Source organism: Ovis canadensis, chromosome 7 (genome assembly GCF_042477335.2).
Source record: "Ovis canadensis isolate MfBH-ARS-UI-01 breed Bighorn chromosome 7, ARS-UI_OviCan_v2, whole genome shotgun sequence".
Classification (NCBI taxonomy): Eukaryota; Metazoa; Chordata; class Mammalia; order Artiodactyla; family Bovidae; genus Ovis; species Ovis canadensis.
This window is the reverse complement of record NC_091251.1, coordinates 112,758,845-112,776,892: the sequence shown is the minus strand read 5'-3', so window position 1 is coordinate 112,776,892 and position 18,048 is coordinate 112,758,845. Positions and strand designations below refer to the sequence as shown.

The window sequence follows — 18,048 nt, the reverse complement described above, 5'->3', positions numbered from 1 at the left end:
TTTGCTATGATCAATGCAAAGAAATAGAGGAACACAACAGAATGGGGAAGACTAGCAATCTCTTCAAGAAAATGAGAGATACCAAGGGAACATTTCATGCAAAGATGGGTTTGATAAAGGACAGAAATGGTCTGGACCTAACAGAAGCAGAAGATATTAAGAAGAGGTGGCAAGAATACACAGAAGAACTGTACAAAAAAGATCTTCACCACCAAGATAATCATGATGGTGTGATCACTCACCTAGAGCCAGACTTCCTGGAATGTGAAGTCAAGTGGGCCTTAGAAAGCATCACTATGAACAAAGCTAGTGGAGGTGATGGAATTCCAGTTGAGGTATTGCAAATCCTGAAAGATGATGCTGTGAAAGTGCTGCACTCAATATGCCAGCAAATTTGGAAAACTCAGCAGTGGCCACAGGACTGGAAAAGGTCAGTTTTCATTCTAATCCCAAAGAAAGGCAATGCCAAAGAATGCTCAAACTACCGCACAATTGCACTCATCTCACATGGTAGTAAAGTAATGCTCAAAATTCTCCAAGCCAGGCTTTAGCAATACGTGAACCATGAACTTCCAGATGTTCAAGCTGGTTTTAGAAAAAGCAGGTACAACAGAGATCAAATTGCCAACATCTGCTGAATCATGGAAAAGGGAAGAGAGTTCCAGAAAAACATCTATTTCTGCTTTATTGACTATGCCAAAGCCTTTGACTGTGTGGATCATAATAAACTGTGGAAAATTCTGAGAGAGATGGGAATACTAGACCACCTAACCTGCCTCTTGAGAAATCTGTATGCAGGTCAGGAAGCAACAGTTAGGACTGGACATGGAACAACAGACTGGTTCCAAATAGGAAAAGGAGTACGTCAAGACTGTATATTGTCACCCTGCTTATTTAACTTCTATGCAGAGTACATCATGAGAAACACTGGACTGGAAGAAACACAAGCTGGAATCAAGATTGCTGGGAGAAATATCAATCACCTCAGATATGTAGATGACACCACCCTTATGGCAGAAAGTGAAGAGGAACTCAAAAGCCTCTTGATGAAAGTGAAAGAGGAGAGTGAAAAAGTTGGCTTAAAACTCAACATTCAGAAAATGAAGATCATGGCATCTGGTCCCATCACTTCATGGGAAATAGATGGGGAAACAGTGGAAACAGTGTCAGACTTTATTTTTTGGGCTCCAAAATCACTGCAGATGGTGATTGCAGCCATGAAATTAAAAGACGTTACTTCTTGAAAGGAAAGTTATGACTAACCTAGATAGCATATTCAAAAGCAGAGATATTACTTGCCAACAAAGGTCCGTCTAGTCAAGGCTATGGTTTTTCCAGTGGTCATGTATGGATGTGAGAGTTGGACTGTGAAGAAAGCTGAGCGCTGAAGAATTGATGCTTTTGAACTGTGGTGTTGGAGAAGACTCTTGGAGAGTCCCTTGGACTGCAAGGAGATCCAACCAGTCCATCCTAAAGGAAATCAATCCTGTGTGTTCTTTGGAAGGACTGATGCTAAAGCTGAAACTCCAGTACTTTGGCCACCTCATGTGAAGAGTTGACTCATTGGAAAAGACTCTGATGCTGGGAGGGATTGGGGGCAGGAGGAGAAGGGGCTGACAGAGGATGAGATGGCTGGATGGCATCACTGACTCGATGGACATGAGTTTGAGTGAACTCCAGGAGTTGGTGATGGACAGGGAGGTGTGGTGCGCTGCAATTCATGGGGTCGCAAACAGTCAGACACGACTGAGCGGCTGAACTGACGGACTGACTGAAGCGTTCATGGAAAGAACAGACTGGATCTGAAGCAACTGTAGCGCTCCATATAAATGCTTCACCTCGGGACATCAGTTCCTAAAAAAGTGAAGTTGCTCCATTGTGTCCGACTCTTTGCGACCCCATGGACTGTAGCCTACCAGGCTTCTCCCTCCATGGGATTTTCCAGGCAAGAATATCAAGTGGGCTGCCATTTCCTTCTCCAGGGGATCCTCCTGACCCAGGGATCAAACCCAGGTCTCCTTCATTGCAGGCAGATGCTTTACCTTCTGAGCTACAAGGGAGGCCCCTAAAGAGTCCAATAAAGCTTTAAAAAGTTTGACGTTGGGACTTCCGTGGCAGTCCAGCGGTTAAGACTCCATGTGTCCACTGCAGGAGCTGCCAGTTCGAACCCTGGTCAGGGAATTAAGTTCCTGTTTGCTGCGTGGTCCAGCCAAAAAGAGGGGAAGAAAAATTAAATAAAAGAGATCCTTGATACCATAAAAAAAAAGTTATTTTTTTTTTATTTAACATATATTGAGTTTTGAAAAATGAGGGCCCCTGAGGTTCCTCCCAGTTTCTGAGATACAGTGTTTGCATCGTATTAGCTTATAGTAGACATGTTCTGTCCTGTGATTCTCCCACGCTGTCAGTATTTCTGCATGTGGAGGCTCTGATGCTCACCCTCAGGCCTCTGCCTGCCCGCCCCTCACCGCCGAGTCCGGGTTCTTTCTCAGGAAGCTCACACTTCGCCGAGGAAGCGCTGTCGCTCCGTGGCCCGGGCCCCGTGTGCATGGCCCCGCGGTCCTGGTGTTGTCGCAGCCCCGGGGCCTGCCTGGAGTCCTGCACAGCACCAGGCAATTGCTTTCTCTTCTCAGACGACTGCATGATACTGTGTTCAACAGCCTACTCAGCCCTGTTTGGTGTTGCTTGGCTCCTCCCAGGCCCTCGGTCTCGTCTCTAGAATCAGCTCCCCAGTGCAAGACAGAGGCGCTGCTGAGAACTAGCGATTCAGCAGCTTTGGGCCACTAACCAGAGGACTTGGAGAGGCTCTCGTCACAGCTCGTCGACCCGATTCCCCAGACGCAGCGGGCCTCTGTGATAGAGATGTATATACATTTTGGTTAATTTTTGTTGTTGCTCAGTTGCTAAGTGGTGTCCAACTCTTTGCCACCCCATGGACTGTACCTACCAGGCTGCCCTGTCCTTCACTGTCTCCCAGGGTATGCTCAGATTCATGCCCATTGAATCGACGATGCCATCCAACCATCTCATCCTTTGCTGCCCTCTTCTTTTACCTTCAGTCTTCCCCAGCATCAGGGTCTTTTCCAATGAGTCAACTCTTCGCATCAGGTGGTCAAAGTATTGGAGCTTCAGCTTCAGCATCAGTCCTTCCAATGAATATATGGACTGATTTCCTTTAGGATGGACTGGTTGGATCTCCTGGCAGTCCAAGGGACTCTCAGGAGTCTTCTCCAACATCACAGTTCAAAAGCATCAGTTCTTTGGTGCTCAGCTTTCTTTATGGTCCAGCTCTCACATCCATACATGACTACTGGAAAAACCATAGCCTTGACTAGACAGACCTTTGTCAGCAAAGTAATGTCTCTGCTTTTTAATATGCTGTCTAGGTTTGTCATAGCTTTCCTTCAAGGAGCAAGTGTCTTAATTTCACGGCTGCAGTCAGCATCTGCAGTGATTTTGGAGCCAAAAAAGTAAAGTCTCTGAGTGCTTCCACCTTTTCCCCATCTATCTGCCATGAAGTGATGGGACTGGATGCCATGATCTTCATTTTCTGAATGTTGAGTTTTAAGCCAACTTTTCCACTCTCCTCTTTCACTTTCACCAAGAGGCTTTTGAGTTCCTCTTCACTTTCTGCCATAAGGGTGGTGTCATCTGCATATCTGAGGTTACTGATATTTCTCCCGGCAATCTTGATTTGAGCTTGTGGTTCATCCAGCTCAGCATTTCTCATGATGTATTATGCATATAAGTTAAGCATGGTGACAAAATACAGCCTCGATGCACTCCTTTCCGATTTGGAACTTGCTCCATGTCTGGTTCTTACTGATGTTTCTTGACCCACATACAGGTTTCTCAGAAGACAGGTCAGGTGGTCTGGTATTCCCATTTCTTTAAGAATTTTCCACAGTGTGTTCTGATCCACACAGTCAAAGGCTTTAGCATAGTCAATGAAGCAGAAGTAAATGTTTTTCTGGAATTCCTTTGCTTTCTCTGTGACCCAACAAACGTTGGTAATTTGATCTCTGATTCCTCTGCCTTTTCTAAATCCAGCTTCTACATCTGGAAGTTCTCAGTTCACATATTGCTAAAGCTTGGCTTGAAGGATTTTGAGCATGATCTTGCTAGCGTGTGAGATGAGCACAACTGTACAATAGTTTGAGAATTCTTTGGCATTGCCTTTCTTTGGGATTGGAATTAAAACTGACCTTTTCCAGTTCTGTGGCCACTGCTGAGTTTTCCAAATTTGTTGACATATTGAGTTGCAGCACTTTCACAGCATCATCTTTTAGGATTCTAGATAACTCAGCTGAAATTCCATTGCCTCCACTAACTTTGTTAGTTGTGATGCTTCCTGGGGCCCACTTGGCTTTCAGTCCAGGACGTCTGGTTCTAGGTGAGTGGCCACACCACTGTGGTTAGCAGGGTCATTAGGACCATTACTGTACAGTTCTGTGTATTCTTGCCACTTCTTTTCTTCTCAATTTCTCCTGCTTGTATTAGGTCCTTACCATTCCTGTCCTTTATTGAGCCCATCCTTGAATGAAATGTTCCCTTGGTATCTCTAATTTTCTTGAAGATGTCTCTCAGTTCAGTTCAGTTCAGTCACTCAGTCGAGTCCAACTGTTTGCGACCCCATGAATTGCAGCACGCCAGGCCTCCCTGTCCATCACCAACTCCCGGAGTTCACTCAGACTCGTGTCCGTCGAGTCCGTGATGCCATCCAGCCATCTCATCCTCTGTCCTCCCCTTCTCCTCCTGCCCTCAATCCCTCCCAGCATCAGAGTCTTTTCCAATGAATCTCTAGTCTTTCCCATTCTACTGCTTTCCTCTATTTCTTTGCATTGCTCACCTGAGAAGGCTTTCTGACCTTTCCTTATTATTCTCTGCATTCAGTGGGGTGTATCTTTCCTTTTTTCCTTTGCCTCTTGCTCCTCTTTTGTTAGCTATTTTTAAGGCCTGCTCAGACAACCACTTTGCCTTCTTGCATTTCTTTTTCTTGAATTGTTTTGGTCTCTTCCTCTTGTACAAGGTTATGAACCTCTGTCCATAGTGCTTCAGGCACTCTGTTTACCAGACCTAATCCCTTGAATCTATTCATCACCTCCACAGATCATAAGGGATTTGATTTAGGTCATACCTGAAAGGCCTAATGGTCTTCCTACTTTCTTCAATTTAAGCCTGAATTTTGCAGTAAGGAGCTTATGATCTGAGCCACAGTCGGCCCCTGGTCTTGTTTTTGCTGACTGTACAGAGCTTCTCTATCTTTAGCTGCAAAGAATATAATCAATCTGATTTCAGTGTTGACCATCTGGTGATGTCCATGTGTAGAGTCATCTTTTGTCTGTTGGAAACAGGTGTTTGCTATGACCAGTGAGTTCTCTTGACAAAACTCTGTTAGCCTTTGCCTTGCTTCATTCTGTACTCTAAGGCCAAACTTGCCTGTTGCTGCAGGTATCTCTTGACTTCCTACTTTGCATTCCGGTTCCCTGTGATGTAAAGACCGTCTTTTCCAGGTGTTGGCTCTAGACGGTTTTGTAGGTCTTCATAAAACTGGTCAACTCAGCTTCTTTGGGTAGTGGTTGGACCTTAGACTTGGATTACTGTGATGTTGAATGATGTGCCTTGGAAACAAACCAAGATCATCCTGTCGCTTCTGAGATTGCACCCAAGTGCTGCATTTCAGGCTAAAAGGGCTACTGCATTTCTTCCAAGGGACTCTTGCCCATAGTAGTAGATATAACGGTCACCTGAATTAAATTCGCCATTCCTGTCCATTGTAGTTCACCTTGTCCTAAGATGTCCACGTTCGCTCTTGTTGTCTCCTGCTTCACCATGTCCGATTTGCCTGGATTCACGGACCTAACATTCCAGGTTCCTACACAATACTGTTCTTTACAACACTGGACTTTAGTTTCACCACCAGACCCGTGCACAACTGGGCATCGTTTCTGCTGTGGCCGAGCCACTTCATTCTTTCTGGGACTTTTTCTCCACTCTTCCCCAAGAGCATATTGGACACCTTCTGACCTGGGGCTCATCTTCCGGGTGTCATATCTTTTTGCTTTTTCATACTGTTCATGAGGTTCTTGAGGCAGGAATGCTAGAGTGGTTTGCCACTCCCTCCTCCACGGACCGCACTGTGTCAGAAGCCTCCATGATGACCTGTCCCTGTTGGGCAGCCCTGTATGGCGTGGCTCATAGCTTCATGAGTTCCACAGGCCCCTCTGCCACAAGGAGGCTGTGATCCGTGAAAGAGAACTCCTCTCATGAGTTTGAGCTTGAGGCATATTTTCCTAGGTCTTTAAAAACTGCATTTATATTTTAATACAAGTATGTTCTGTTCCATCACAGAAAGAAATAGACCATGTTCAGGCTGGGGTATGAATTGTTCTGGGTGTTCTCAGAACAATCTGGATGTGTGGATTCCAGAGAGCTGCTCTCAGAGTGAGGTTTTTATTCTAATTAACAAGCCAACAGCAACATTAACAAAGTTAGAAGCGTAAGTAATACACTCTTGGAGGAGAGCCTTCCTATAAGCATTCCCAGACAGCATGTCTGTAGAGTTCTGACTTTTAGGCAGAAACAGACTGCCTATGTTCAGGTCATTTCCATACAAACTTGTTTTAAAGGTCTTGCATACACAAGACATCCTACCAGTTCATGTCCATGTATAAGGCTATAGACCACAAAAGAGCTAGATTTCACTGCATCATCTTTGGAAGATACAGAGTATTGCGTTTTATGTGTCTTGGTAAGATCGTACTGAATAAATCCTAAGACAACTTTGTGTTTCCTACTGATCTTGAGCTCTCTCCATGTTAACGTGTATCCGTCTTTTGGTTGGATGGCATCACCGACTCGATGGACATGAGTCTGAGCAAACTCCGGGAGGTGGTGATGGACAGGGAGGCCTGGGGCGCTGCAGTCCGTGGGGTCAGAGTCAGACAAGACTGAGCGACGGAGCAACATCAGCAAATCTTTCTAGAGCAGGAAGTACGGGACGAGGAGTGAGTGCTTGAGCTGCCCTCCTCTGGAAGCTTCTTTACTAATTAGGAGGACTCACTGTGAGATGGTCCCGGAGGCTCCCCGCACGCAGACCCTCGCCCCGTTCACCCGCTGCCTCTGTTCTTCGCAGATGACATGGCGGAGCTCCTCCTCGGGGAGGCCAAGCTGGAGCAGTACCTGAAGGAACACCCCCTGCGGCAGGGCGCCAGCCCCCGAGGCCCCCGGCCCCAGCTGACGGAGGTCCGCAAGCATCTGACCGCCGCCCTGGACCGAGGCAACCTCAAGGTACCGGGGCCTGGGGGCGGGGCCGGGGCGGGGCCTGGGGGCGGGGCCGGGGCGGGGCCTGGGGCCTGGGGGCGGGGCAGGGGGCGGGGCGTGGGAGCCGCTCCACCCTCGTGCTTCCGGGCTCTGGAGGGCACTCGACGCGGGGCTTCCAGACCCGCAGCTTCTCTCCCAGGAGGGCCTCTGAGGCCACGTTCTCCTGAGAAGTGGCACTGCCGTCCCCAGGGGTCTGGCATGAAGCTGTCAGGTGTGGCCCGGGGCTCAGCCTGGCTTTATCCCACCGACAGCGGAGGAGCTAGTCCCGCGGTCCCTTAGCCAGCGATCCTCGCCCGCCCGAGGTCTGCAGCCGAGCGTCCCGGGCGGCCGGGCCGAGCTGTGGGGGGACCTGGCAGGAGCCCCCTCTGCCCGCCGAGGGCCCTAGCGCTTGAGGGGCTGCCCTGTGTCCATCCGCCCGTTCCTGGGTCTCGTCTGCGTCCCCCCTCGCGAGGCTCTCCTGCCGGAAGCTTTTCATCTCGCCTCACCCCCGCCCCCGTCCCCAGCCCAGCCTGCAGCGCTGTGAGTTTTTGCCCCTCTGACTTCTTTCCTTCTTCCTTCCTCCCTTCCTGCACTTCCCTTCAGACTTAGGGACGCTTGTCTCCACGTCGGTCGTTCTTCACGAAGCTGGTTCTCGGGACTCTGGTGGGTCTCGTTAGAGGGGACGGTGCAGGCCCTCAGGTGTCCTTCCAGGAGTGGGAGTGCGCCTGCTGCTGCGCGGGGTGGGGGGCCCTGACTAGGTTCTGTCCCACTTCCAATCCCCCTCATTTCGTGTGGTAAACCTTTTGTTTCACCGGGTCCTCTTCATCCCTCACAATCCAGTGTGGTAACAAGAATATTGAATTTCAACTTAGATTTCCGAGTTTGCTTTCCAGCGTGGCGTCATAAGCTATGTGATCTTGGGAAGCTGCTTAACCTCTGAGCTTCACATTTCTCTCCTGTAAGCCCACTTAGCTCAAGTCGTTTTGAGTCTCAGGGGTACAGATTCTTTCCCAGTCGGATAGCTCTAGATACGCGGCAGTTTTTGCTACTTTCCTTGTTCTGCCCATACAGTGTTTCTCCCGTTGCCAAAAGCGGGGCTTCCCCAGTGGTTAAGCTGGACCATGCTGGAGACACTGAAAAGGCAGGTTTGATCTCTGGGTCAGGAAGATTCCCCTGGAGCAGGAAATGGCAGCCCACTGCAGTATTCTAGGTGTGAAAACCCCAGGGACGGAGGAAGCCGTGCAGGGAAAATCCCGTGGGCTGCAGTCCAGGGGTCGCAGAGAGCCCGACACGACCGAGCGTGAGCACCAGAGCCTTGTAAAGTGCTCCAGAGTCGCCTTGCTACTGCGTGGGCAGACCGCCCCACTCCCACTGGCCCATGTGAAATTTCCCCTCTGCTTGACCCCAAGGTCCAGGGTCTCCTGCCTGGGAGCTGGGGAAAGCCCTGTGCAGACATGTTCTTGTTCAGTCGCTCAGTCATGTCCGACTCTGCAACCCCGTGGACTGCAGCACGCCAGGCCTCCCTGCCCTTCCCTATCTCCCAGAGTTTGCCCACATTCACGTCCACTGAATCAGTGATGCCATCCAGCGACCTCATAGGTGCCTGTGAAACACCGAGGTGGTGCACCGAGGCTGGAGAGACCAGAACAGGGGCTGTGTTGGGGCAAAAAGTCTGAATGGGCAGCCGGGGGCCTGGCCTCTGACTCAAGCTGAGAAAGCTGAGCTCATCCCGGGCTGGGCGGTGGGCCCGAGGCTGGGGCTGCTCCCGGGTCCCCTGGCCGGGGCCTGGGCCTAGCCGTCTCCTCCTCAGCACTCGCCCAGCAAGCCTCTACAGGCTGCGCCTCCATCCCTGAGAATTTTCCTCAAGCTCCTTCATGTTGGACATCTGGCCTTCACATTTGTTAACATTTTTTTAAATTGAAAGCATTTTTTTCTTGTGGTAGAATATAAAGAACATAAAATTTATCATTATAACCATTTCATAGCGTATAGTTCGCTGGCTTCATTTTTTATTTTGTTAAAGATTTTTTTTTTTTATGTGGGCCACTTTTAAAGTCTTTATTGAATTTGTTACAATATTGTTTCCGTTTCATGTTTTGGTTTTTTGGCCAGGCATGTGGGGTCTAAACTCGCTGACCAGGGATCAGACCTGTGCCCCCTGCTCTGGAGGGCAAAGTCTTAAGCACTGGACCGCCAGGAATGTCCCAAGTCAGTGGTTTTGAAAGTGAAAGTGAAGTCGCTCAGTCATGTCCAACTCTTTTCGACCCCGTGGACTGTAGCCTACCAGGCTCCTCCGTCTGTGGGCTTCTCCAGGCAAGAATACTGGAGCAGGTTGCCATTTCCTTCTCCAGGGAATCTTCCCAACCCAGGGATCGGACCCAGGGATCGAACCCAGAGTTCGAACCCGGGTCTCCCGCATTGGAGGCAGATGCTTTAACCTCTGAGCCACCAGGGAAGCCAGTGGTTTTAAGTGTGTTCATATCCTCATCACCACCACCCATCCTCAGAACCTTTTCATCACCCCAAGCTGAAGCTCTGGACCCGGCAGACAGTAATTCCCCTCCCCTTCCCGCTTCAGTTTGCTTTCCAGCCTGCAGTTCTCAGTTCCAGGGAGAGAGAGGGGGCATGGCAGAACCCTTTCCACCGTAGCCAGGCTGCCCTGTCCCCCTCTCCTGCTGGAGAACCCCGCAGTGGATGCTTTTTTCATAGCTCTTTTTCTGTTTTCTCAAGTCTGCTTTGATTTCTGTTTCCATATATAATTCTGATGCGTGCATTGGTGTCACTTGCTTGGCCCACTCTTAAAACCCCTTTGCTCCCTTCAGTCTCTCTGTCTGCCCTGTGTCCTTTCCAGCGCTGCCCCTGTGCCCTTTCAAGGACTGCCTGGAAGCTGACCATGCTCTGGCCAGTGACCTGTGTGCCGCCCACCCCATCTCAGCCATAGATTACAGGATAGTGGTGCTTCGTGGTGTGTGTCCGTCAGCTGAAAACTTCAGCCTTGTATGGCTGGGGTTCCAGGGAGGATGCCTAGGAGAGGGTGCTACGTAGACGGCTGGGTCACCTCTCCTCTCCCCGGGGATAAGTGGGGCTGGGGAAGGGCCCAGGATGCTCGAACGTGCACCCTCTGGAGGGACCTGGTCAGTCCCCATAAGCAGCTGGAATAGCTCAGCTAGAAAAGCTTGTCCCTGGAAAGAAAGAAAGTCTGGTTCTTACACGAGTTCAGAAAGCCTCCCTCCTCGGGTTATTTGGGCTACAGTCAGTGGCACAGCCCCAGTGCTGTGCGCTCAGCCCACCAGGATGTCCACGGAGCCGCCTTTGTTGAGACAGGTGCTTCTGTGTTTTGTTCATAACACATTCCTTCCATCCTTGGCCCAGCCTGAGGCCTGAGGGGAGCTTGTTTTACAGCAGCTTTACTGAAACATAATTCACATGCCATAGAATCCTTGTTCAGATTTGACGGAGAAATCAGAAGCTTTAGAGACAAGCAAAGTTAAAAGAATTCAGCACCACCAAACCAGCTTTACAACAAATGCTAAAGAAACTTCTCTAAGCAGGAGACACCAGAGAAAGAAAAGACCTACATAAACCCCCCAAAATTAAGAAAATGGTAATAGGATCATACATATCAATAATTACCTTAAATGTAAATGGATTAAATGCATGAACCAAAAGACAGAGACTGGCTGGGCAGATGAAAGCCTGGGCATGTGTGCACTTCCCACATCCCTCTGCTTAACACCCCAAACTGTATGTAATTATTTTATATTGTTAGGTTAATCATGTTTGCATTCTGGCTTGCAATTGTAATGATCCTTTTATTTTTTTGCCTGGGTATTGATTGTGAAAACTGATAAACATCTTCTACTATTGCAAAAAAAATAAAGTGTGCGATTTAATGGTTTTCAGTAGAGTCACTAAAAAGAATCTGTCTGCAATGCAGGAGACCCTTGTTTGATTCCTGGTCGGGAAGATCCGCTGGAGGAGGGGTAGGCTACCCACGCCAGTATTCGTGGGCTTCCCTGGTGGCTCACCCGGTAAAGAATCTGCTCGCAATGCGGGAGAGCTGGGTTCAATTCCTGGGTCAGGAAGATCCGCTGGAGAAGGGATAGGCTACCCACTCCAGGATTCTGGCCTGGAGAAGTCCAAGGACTGTGTAGGCCATGGAGTCGCAAGGAGTGGGACACGACTGAGCGACTTTCAGTTCACTTTCACAGTAGAGTCGCAGAGCTGTGCAAATATTGCCTCAATTCTGGAACATTCTCATCAGCCCAGAAAGGGGCCTGTAACCGTCGGCAGGCGCCGCCCCTGCCCCCACCCTCCCAGCCCCAGGCGGCGCTTGTCCGTTTCAGCCTCGGTAGAGCTGACCGCCCCGGCCAGCACCCGCAGCCTGTGTGCCGGGCTTTTCCGCTTGGCGCCATGCTTCTGAGGCTGGCCCGTGTGGCGGCAGGGGTCAGCACTCCGCTCCTGATGATGGCGGAGTGATGCTCCCCGGGGGCGGAGAGACCACCTTTTGCAGCCGCCCCGCAGTCGCAGTCGCTGGGCCCCGTGGACGGCGCGGCCGGGGAGCTCCCAGGGCCGCCGGGCCTGGGGCGCGCAGGCCCGCGGGGAGTGTCGGGCGCGCATCTGAGGACAGTGTTTCTTTTCTCTCCTCTCCCCTCCAGTCAGAATTCCTGCAGGAGTCCAGTCTGGTCCTGGCCAAGCTGCACTACGTGGAAGGGGACTATGACGGCGCGCTCAGCCTCTACGCGCGGGCGGGCCTGGAGGACTGGCCGCTGGCGGGCGCGCCCCCCTACCGGCTGCGCATGGCCGCCGAGGCCTACGCCACCCAAGGTGAGGCCGCGCGCGCTCCCGCGGGCCGAGCCCCGGCTCTGCTGCCCGGGCCTCGGAGCTTTCCTGGGCGTCCTCCCCGGCCGCTCCTGGCGAGGCAGCTGGGGTGGCCCCACCGCAGGCTGTGGGCCTTTCTAGGCCCGGCGACGTGGCGTTTCCCCAGAACTGCAGCTCCTCAGTTGGCTTTGCAGGAGAAATATATTTCAGTCAAGTTTCCCGATAGTTTATCTGCAACTTAAGCAGGGGCCATTCTTGGTAGCTCAGCTGGTAAAGAATCCTCCTGCAATGCAGGAGACCTGGGTTCCATCCTTGGGTTGGGAAGATCCTCTGGAGAGGGGAAAGGCTGCCCACTCCAGTCTTCTGGCCTGGAGAATTCCACGGACTGAGTGGTTCTTGGGGTCGCAAAGAGTCGGACACGACTGAGCGGCTTTCAATTCACAGCGTATAAACAGGGTTTCCCCACTAGCTCAGCAGTAAAGAATCCACCTGCCAAGCGGGAGACCCGGATTCGATCCCTGGTTGGGAAGATCCCCTGGAGGAGGGCATGGCAACCCACTCCAGTGTTCTTGCCTGGAGAATCCCATGGACAGAGGAGCCTGGCGGGCTACAGTCCGTGGGGTCGCAGAGAGTCAGACACGACGGAAGTGAGAGCATGCACCCACACGTATATATACAGGCATCCTTACTGGATGGCCAGTTGACGCATGGCTGATTTTTATTGGCTGACCGCATTTGTAAGACCACCTCGGCATCCCAGGTGACCCGCCTGCCAATGCAGGAGACGTAAGAGACACAGGTTTGATCCCTGGGTCAGGAAGATCCCCTGGAGGAGGGCACAGCAACCCACTCCAGTGTGTTTGCCTGGAGAATCCCATGGACAGAGGAGCTTGGGGGGCTACGGTCCATAGGGTCACAAAGAGTCGGACGCGACTGAGTGACTCAGCATGCTGGGTTAATTAAGCCTTGGCGTTTACCTGGGGGCCTAGCAGCTCAGGGCATAGAAGAGGGAAGGGCTGCTCTGTTTGCCGCAGAGGACTATAATCTGATCTGAGGGAGCTCAGTCCCATGGGGAGGAAAAGGATAAGAAGGCAGGACGCGCACGCTATTTGACCTTTCTAAGTTGTCACTTCCTCATCTGTGAAATGGGTATAATCACAACCACTTCATAGAGTTCTGAGGACAAAGTCACATAATATATGTAAAGCATTTACTAAATGATGTATTGAAATGTTAGCTGCAAAAAAACAGCAAACGAGAAAAGCCAGGCCTGGGTAACAACTTTGCAAGGGAAAGATGGCTGTGGGCCAGCGGGGCCAGGAAGGCTTCCTGGAGGAAGAGGCGCACTTAGTGGCGCTCTGAAGGCCTCCGTAAGAAGGAGACCCTCTGAAGCTGCCCCTCCCCTTCCTGCCAACCGTGGCCACACAGAGGCCTGGGTCCCAGGCGGCTGCCCCCTCTGGGCCAGCAGTGAGCTGGCCACTCGTGTGCAGCTGCGGTCCGCCTCGGTTGCCCGGTGCAGTGCTGACCCAACCTCAGCGTGCCCGCTTGAGAGCTCTGTGGCCGGGCGGCATATTCACCCCGTTCCCCGGGAATCTTGCTCCAGGGCGTTTAGATTCCTCTAGTTAATCTCTGTGTTCCCGTGGGCTGTCACTCCAACAGGGTGCTGGGGCTGACAGGCCTGCGAGGCTGTCTCAGTGGTTCCAAGGGTCTGCGCCACACAGCTGCCCTCCTCTGCCTGCTGCTAGCCCAGCACCTCACATGCCCTGGGCTGTGGGAGGTGTGTGTGTGTGTCTGTGTGTGTGTGTGTGTGTGTGTGTGTGATCTGGGGCCTCTGCCTGCTGCTAGCCCAGCACCTCACATGCCCTGGGCTGTGGGAGGGGTGTGTGTGTGTGTGTGTGTGTGTGTGTGTGTGTGTGTGTGATCTGGGGCCAGGGTCAGGACTCTGTGGCAAGAGCAGGGCGTCACCTGGCGGTTCCCAGTCACCTGGCTGGCCTGGGGCCTGCGGGCTTGTAGCCCGGGGCTGGTTTGCTGGTTTGCCCGCTAGGGCGGCGGGGCTCTGAGGGTGCTTTAGCGCCGAAAGCTCGGGTCCGGAATTGGGCTCTGCCTCAGCCTGGTGGGGCGGACTGTGCTGCCACCCAAGCGGGCAAGGAGGGCCGCAGCTCGAGACTGGCCCTGGGTGGTGCGTGATGGCGGCAGCCCCAGCACGACTCCGGGGACACGGCGGCTGGCTCGTGGGAGGAGGGAGGGGCTGTCCCTCCTTCACCAGAGTGAGCCCGGGCAGGCGTCCCGGGCAGGGGCCCCTAGGGCGGGCAGGCACCGGCCCACGCCCCTCCCTCTGCCGCCTGCAGGCTGCTGCCCGCGTGGACTGAGCTGCACACTTTCACAGGTCACCTCCCCTCTTCCAGGGGCCCCTGAGGTCTGACTCGACCCGGGGTCTCAGCCAGAGCCGGGAATGTCCCTGAACATCCACATCTGCTGGGGCAGCTGTGGCTGGGACCGGTTTCCCTTGACTGGGTAGCGCTAGCCTTGGCTCGTGGGGGGTCCGAAACCCACACTGCGCAGTTACAAGCACCTCCTCTGAGAGGTGAGTTAATCCTCCACACCCCTAATTCACAGACGAAGGAAACGCAACGGGGTTAGGTCACTAGGAATGACGTTGGTGCCTACTGTGTGCCAGGTGCTGTGACTCTTGTTTGGGCGTCTCAGCCAAGCCTCACCACCACCTGTGGGATGGACACGACTCTTTCCATTTCACAGATGAGCACACTGAGGCCCAAGGAGGTTGGATACGCTGCCTGGGGTCCTACAGCCGGGACTCAGCCTTGGCCCCTGCTCCTCTGCTGTGTTGGGAGCGGGGCAGACTGCGGGGTGCTCAGCTCCTGAGTCCATGTTCTCAGCCACCCTGTTCCACTGGCATGTGGGTGGGAGTCTGCTCGGGCCAGTAAGGTTTCCGCAGGCAGAAAGCGTGCAGGTCCCTGGAGAACCCCTGGTTTGCACCCGCACCCCTCCTCCCGGTGCCCCCCTGGGTACCCCTCAGTGCTCACCCTGCCCCAGGCTGCCTACAAGCCCCAGCCTGCAGGCTTACCCTTCCCGTCTTCCCCGAGGCCCCCCAGTGCTCACCCATTCAGAGTCCACCACGTTGACAGTATCGTAGCACCGGAGGTTAGAGTCCCCTGAACACCACGTTGGAACAAGCTGTACTGTTGCCAGGCCGTCCCGCCAGTCTGTGAATTCCACTCGAGGAAGAATGTTTTGCTCGAGTGCCATCCTCAGAACCTAGCACGGTGTCTGGCACGTAATGCTGTTGGACGTGAAAGTGTTATTTGCTCAGTCATGTCCAGCTCTTTGCAACCCATGGACTCCTGGTAGCAAAGACCACCCACCAGGCTCCTCTGTCCATGGGATTCTCCAGGCAAGAATGCGGGAGTGAATAGTCATTCCCTTCTCCAGAGAATCTTCCCCAACCAGGGATTGAACTCGCATCTCCTGCATTGCAGGCAGATTCTTTACCGACTGAGATGCTCAATTATTGATTGAAACTGATGGACGTTCCTTTGCTCAGATCTCTGCTGGGCAGGATGCCCATCATGTAATTTAGGCGATTCTGGGCCTCTGCTCCCAGCTGTGACGGTCAGAGGCATCTCCTTTGCCCAGTGCTGACCCAGTGAGCGCATCTCGCTCGTTCAGACTCGGCCGCTGCCTGTTAAGAGGAGTGCAGAGCCTGCCGGCGTCACGAGTGACAGAGCCTGGCGCGGGCCCTTCCCCAAGGGTTGTCCAGTTCACTTCATTCCCGTTGTCAGGGAGCCTCCACGTGGACCTCAGCTCCCCTCCAGCCCCCAGCTCCTTCCTCCTGTCCCTTAAACCTCAGAAGACAAGCGGAGGAGAATAGGAGGCATGCGGGAAGTCTTCCGCTTCCGGTAGAAGTGGGTGAATCGAGTGTCCTTGCTCTGAGTGCAGATTGAGGTACCACGTGAAATCTCCCAAGTGGGGGGCTTGGGAACGGTGAACGCGTGGCCACCATCTGTTTTGGGACTTAGATCTGCGGGACATCGGCTCCTTTCTGCAGCTAGGACGGCGGGGGCGGTAAGTGGCTTGTCTCCGGAGATGGCCTCTGCCGGAGGGAGCGCAGGCGCCCTGGCCCCAGTGAGCGCGGGCCGCGCCAGCCCTGCGGGCTGCTGCGCCCCGCTCCTCTAGGGCGCAGCCTCGTCCGTGCCACCGACGGCCCCAGGGGGCGGCGGCCCGTGGCAGCCCTGCTCGGGGAAAGGCGAGAGCTCTGGGTGAGCAGGAGTGACACCCGTCAGTCGGCCGGTGAGGAGCTCCCACAGAGCCACGGCCAGCAGGCGCTGGGGAGGAAGGAGAGACCGGGGACATGCAAGACCCTCGTTGGGTGTGCCCCCCAGAGCTCCGTCTCTGACCCAGGCAGGACCTGCAGGAGGGCGCAGACAGAGGAGCCTGTGCCGAGTGAACAGAGAGGGGCGCGCGGGAGCCGAGGCTGGGCATGGGCGCCCCCGCGGCGGGAGACCGGGCGCCTGGAGGCAGCCGCGCGGGGTCAACCTCTTTTCAGATTGCGGAGGACTGACCCCCAGATACAAACGGCCTTCACAGCCGTCTCTCATACACACGTCTTGCGTTCCAGTGGAGGAGACGGTGCCGGAGAGGGCAAGGGGCTCCCTCGGCGGAGACTCGCAGGCAGGGCCAGGAAGGGGAGCTAGTTCTCGCTAGGAGGCTCGTCGGGCTGTGTGACGGCCGTGGCCCGGTGGTGGTGGTGTTGAGTTGCTCAGTCGCGTCCGACTCTGACTCTTCGTGACCCCATGGACTGTCCATGGGATTCTCCAGCCGGAACACTGGAGTGGGTTGCTGTTTCCTTCTCCAGGGGATCTTCCCGACCCAGGGATCGAACCTGGGTCTCCTGCACTGGCAGGCGGATTCTTGACCACTGAGCCACCAGTGCCCAGCTGGAGAATGCGGTTACCGTGCTGGGAGCTACGTGGGGCCTCCTCTGCTTTCTTTATGCCTCCTTTGTTTGTGGGCTTGGAATTGCTCCTCTGACCCGCTGGCTCAGAGTTTGGGGTTGTGGAGGCCGACTTCAAGACGTGTGTGATCTCTAGCTTTGACACTTACTAGCTTTAGGGTCTTGTGCAAATTTCACCTCACTGGGGCCCCTTGTTTTCATCTATGAAATGGAGGTGATAATGGCTTCTACATCACAGGGTGGTTGTAGGAAATGAGTGAACGCCTGGGAAGCACTCAGCACGTGCCTGGCAGATCAACAGAGATTAGCTAGTTTTGTTCTTATGTATGCACTTAGATTAAACCCAAATGGACAGATCTCTTCCGCAGCCTCCGGGAACATCCAGCTGTGGGAAGAGGGGAGAGGCGCTGTAGGGTGCCTGCTGTGTGTGGCTGAGGGTCTGGCTCCAGATGTGGGAGAGCAAGCGAGTCTGGAGGCCTGGAGCGGTGCTCAGGGAGGAGAGTCTGCTGATGGCATCTGAGGGCGCAGGTGCCAGGGGCCTGGGACGCCGGGAGCAGAGGCCTCACAGGACTGCTTGCTGGGGGGGCCAAGTCAGAGTTCACGCTTCAAGGCACCAGTCTCTCCCAGGGCTGACCCGGAAGGTTAGAGGTCTTTAGAGCTGTACCCACGTTCATGGTTTTATCACAAAGGGCCGTTCACTTGGGGATGGATCCTTGGATTCAACCAGCCTTCCTTTAAGAGCCAAGAACAATTCAGTGCATTCCCAGATAGCTGTCTTCAGAAGGGACGTGCTGAACACACTGGCTGATAAGAGACAGCAGAGGAGGAGAAACTGTCTCCTCTGGGCCCCAGGGAGGAGGGCGTGTCCCTCCCCACCAGACCTCCCCTCCTGGGCGGAGGCCTCGCCTTCTGGAGTCTGCAGACCTTGTGGGCCTCTCGCTCTGCAGAAGTGC

The 18,048-nt window shown here is 53.5% G+C and overlaps 1 protein-coding gene across 5 annotated transcripts in view; it reads left to right on the top strand.

Moving 5' to 3' along the window:
- TTC7B (tetratricopeptide repeat domain 7B) overlaps positions 1-18,048 on the top strand; it is a 270,410-nt gene that overhangs the window by 21,698 nt on the left and 230,664 nt on the right. For all 5 annotated transcript variants that reach the window (XM_069597264.1, XM_069597263.1, XM_069597261.1 and 2 more), the window contains exons 2-3: positions 7,136-7,290; positions 11,961-12,129. In XM_069597264.1, the coding sequence (XP_069453365.1) occupies positions 7,136-7,290; positions 11,961-12,129 (324 nt within the window). The remainder of the gene's footprint in view (positions 1-7,135; positions 7,291-11,960; positions 12,130-18,048) is intronic.